The sequence below is a fragment of the Fulmarus glacialis genome, unplaced genomic scaffold (assembly GCF_000690835.1).
Source record: "Fulmarus glacialis isolate BGI_N327 unplaced genomic scaffold, ASM69083v1 scaffold28197, whole genome shotgun sequence".
NCBI lineage: Eukaryota > Metazoa > Chordata > Aves > Procellariiformes > Procellariidae > Fulmarus > Fulmarus glacialis.
Genome location: NW_009221714.1, coordinates 1 through 238, shown reverse-complemented (window position 1 = coordinate 238; position 238 = coordinate 1). Strand labels below are relative to the sequence as shown.

Here is a 238-nt window from a genome sequence, read left to right as displayed (position 1 = left end):
GCTCGCCATCGAGCTCTCCATGGGCTCCAACTGCGGCTGCGCCATCAACCCTGCGCGGGATTTCGGGCCCCGGCTCTTCACCTACGTGGCGGGTTGGGGCACGGAGGTCTTCAGGTGGGTAGAGGGAAGGGGGCGAGGTGGGGGGTGGCAGGGGTGACCCCTTGCCCACCGTGCCCCATCCTCAGCAGGGGCAATGGGTGGTGGTGGGTGCCGGTGGTGGCACCGCTGGTGGGGGCCG

General features: G+C 70.6%; 1 protein-coding gene across 1 annotated transcript in view; it reads left to right on the top strand.

The window, feature by feature from the left end:
* AQP10 (aquaporin 10) overlaps positions 1-234 on the top strand; it is a gene marked incomplete at both ends in the record, with an annotated part of 1,031 nt that extends 797 nt beyond the window's left edge. The window contains 2 exons of the mRNA XM_009581209.1: positions 2-114; positions 186-234. Coding sequence (XP_009579504.1) covers positions 2-114; positions 186-234 — 162 coding nt within the window. The remainder of the gene's footprint in view (position 1; positions 115-185) is intronic.
* Between the last annotated feature and the right edge of the window lie 4 nt (positions 235-238).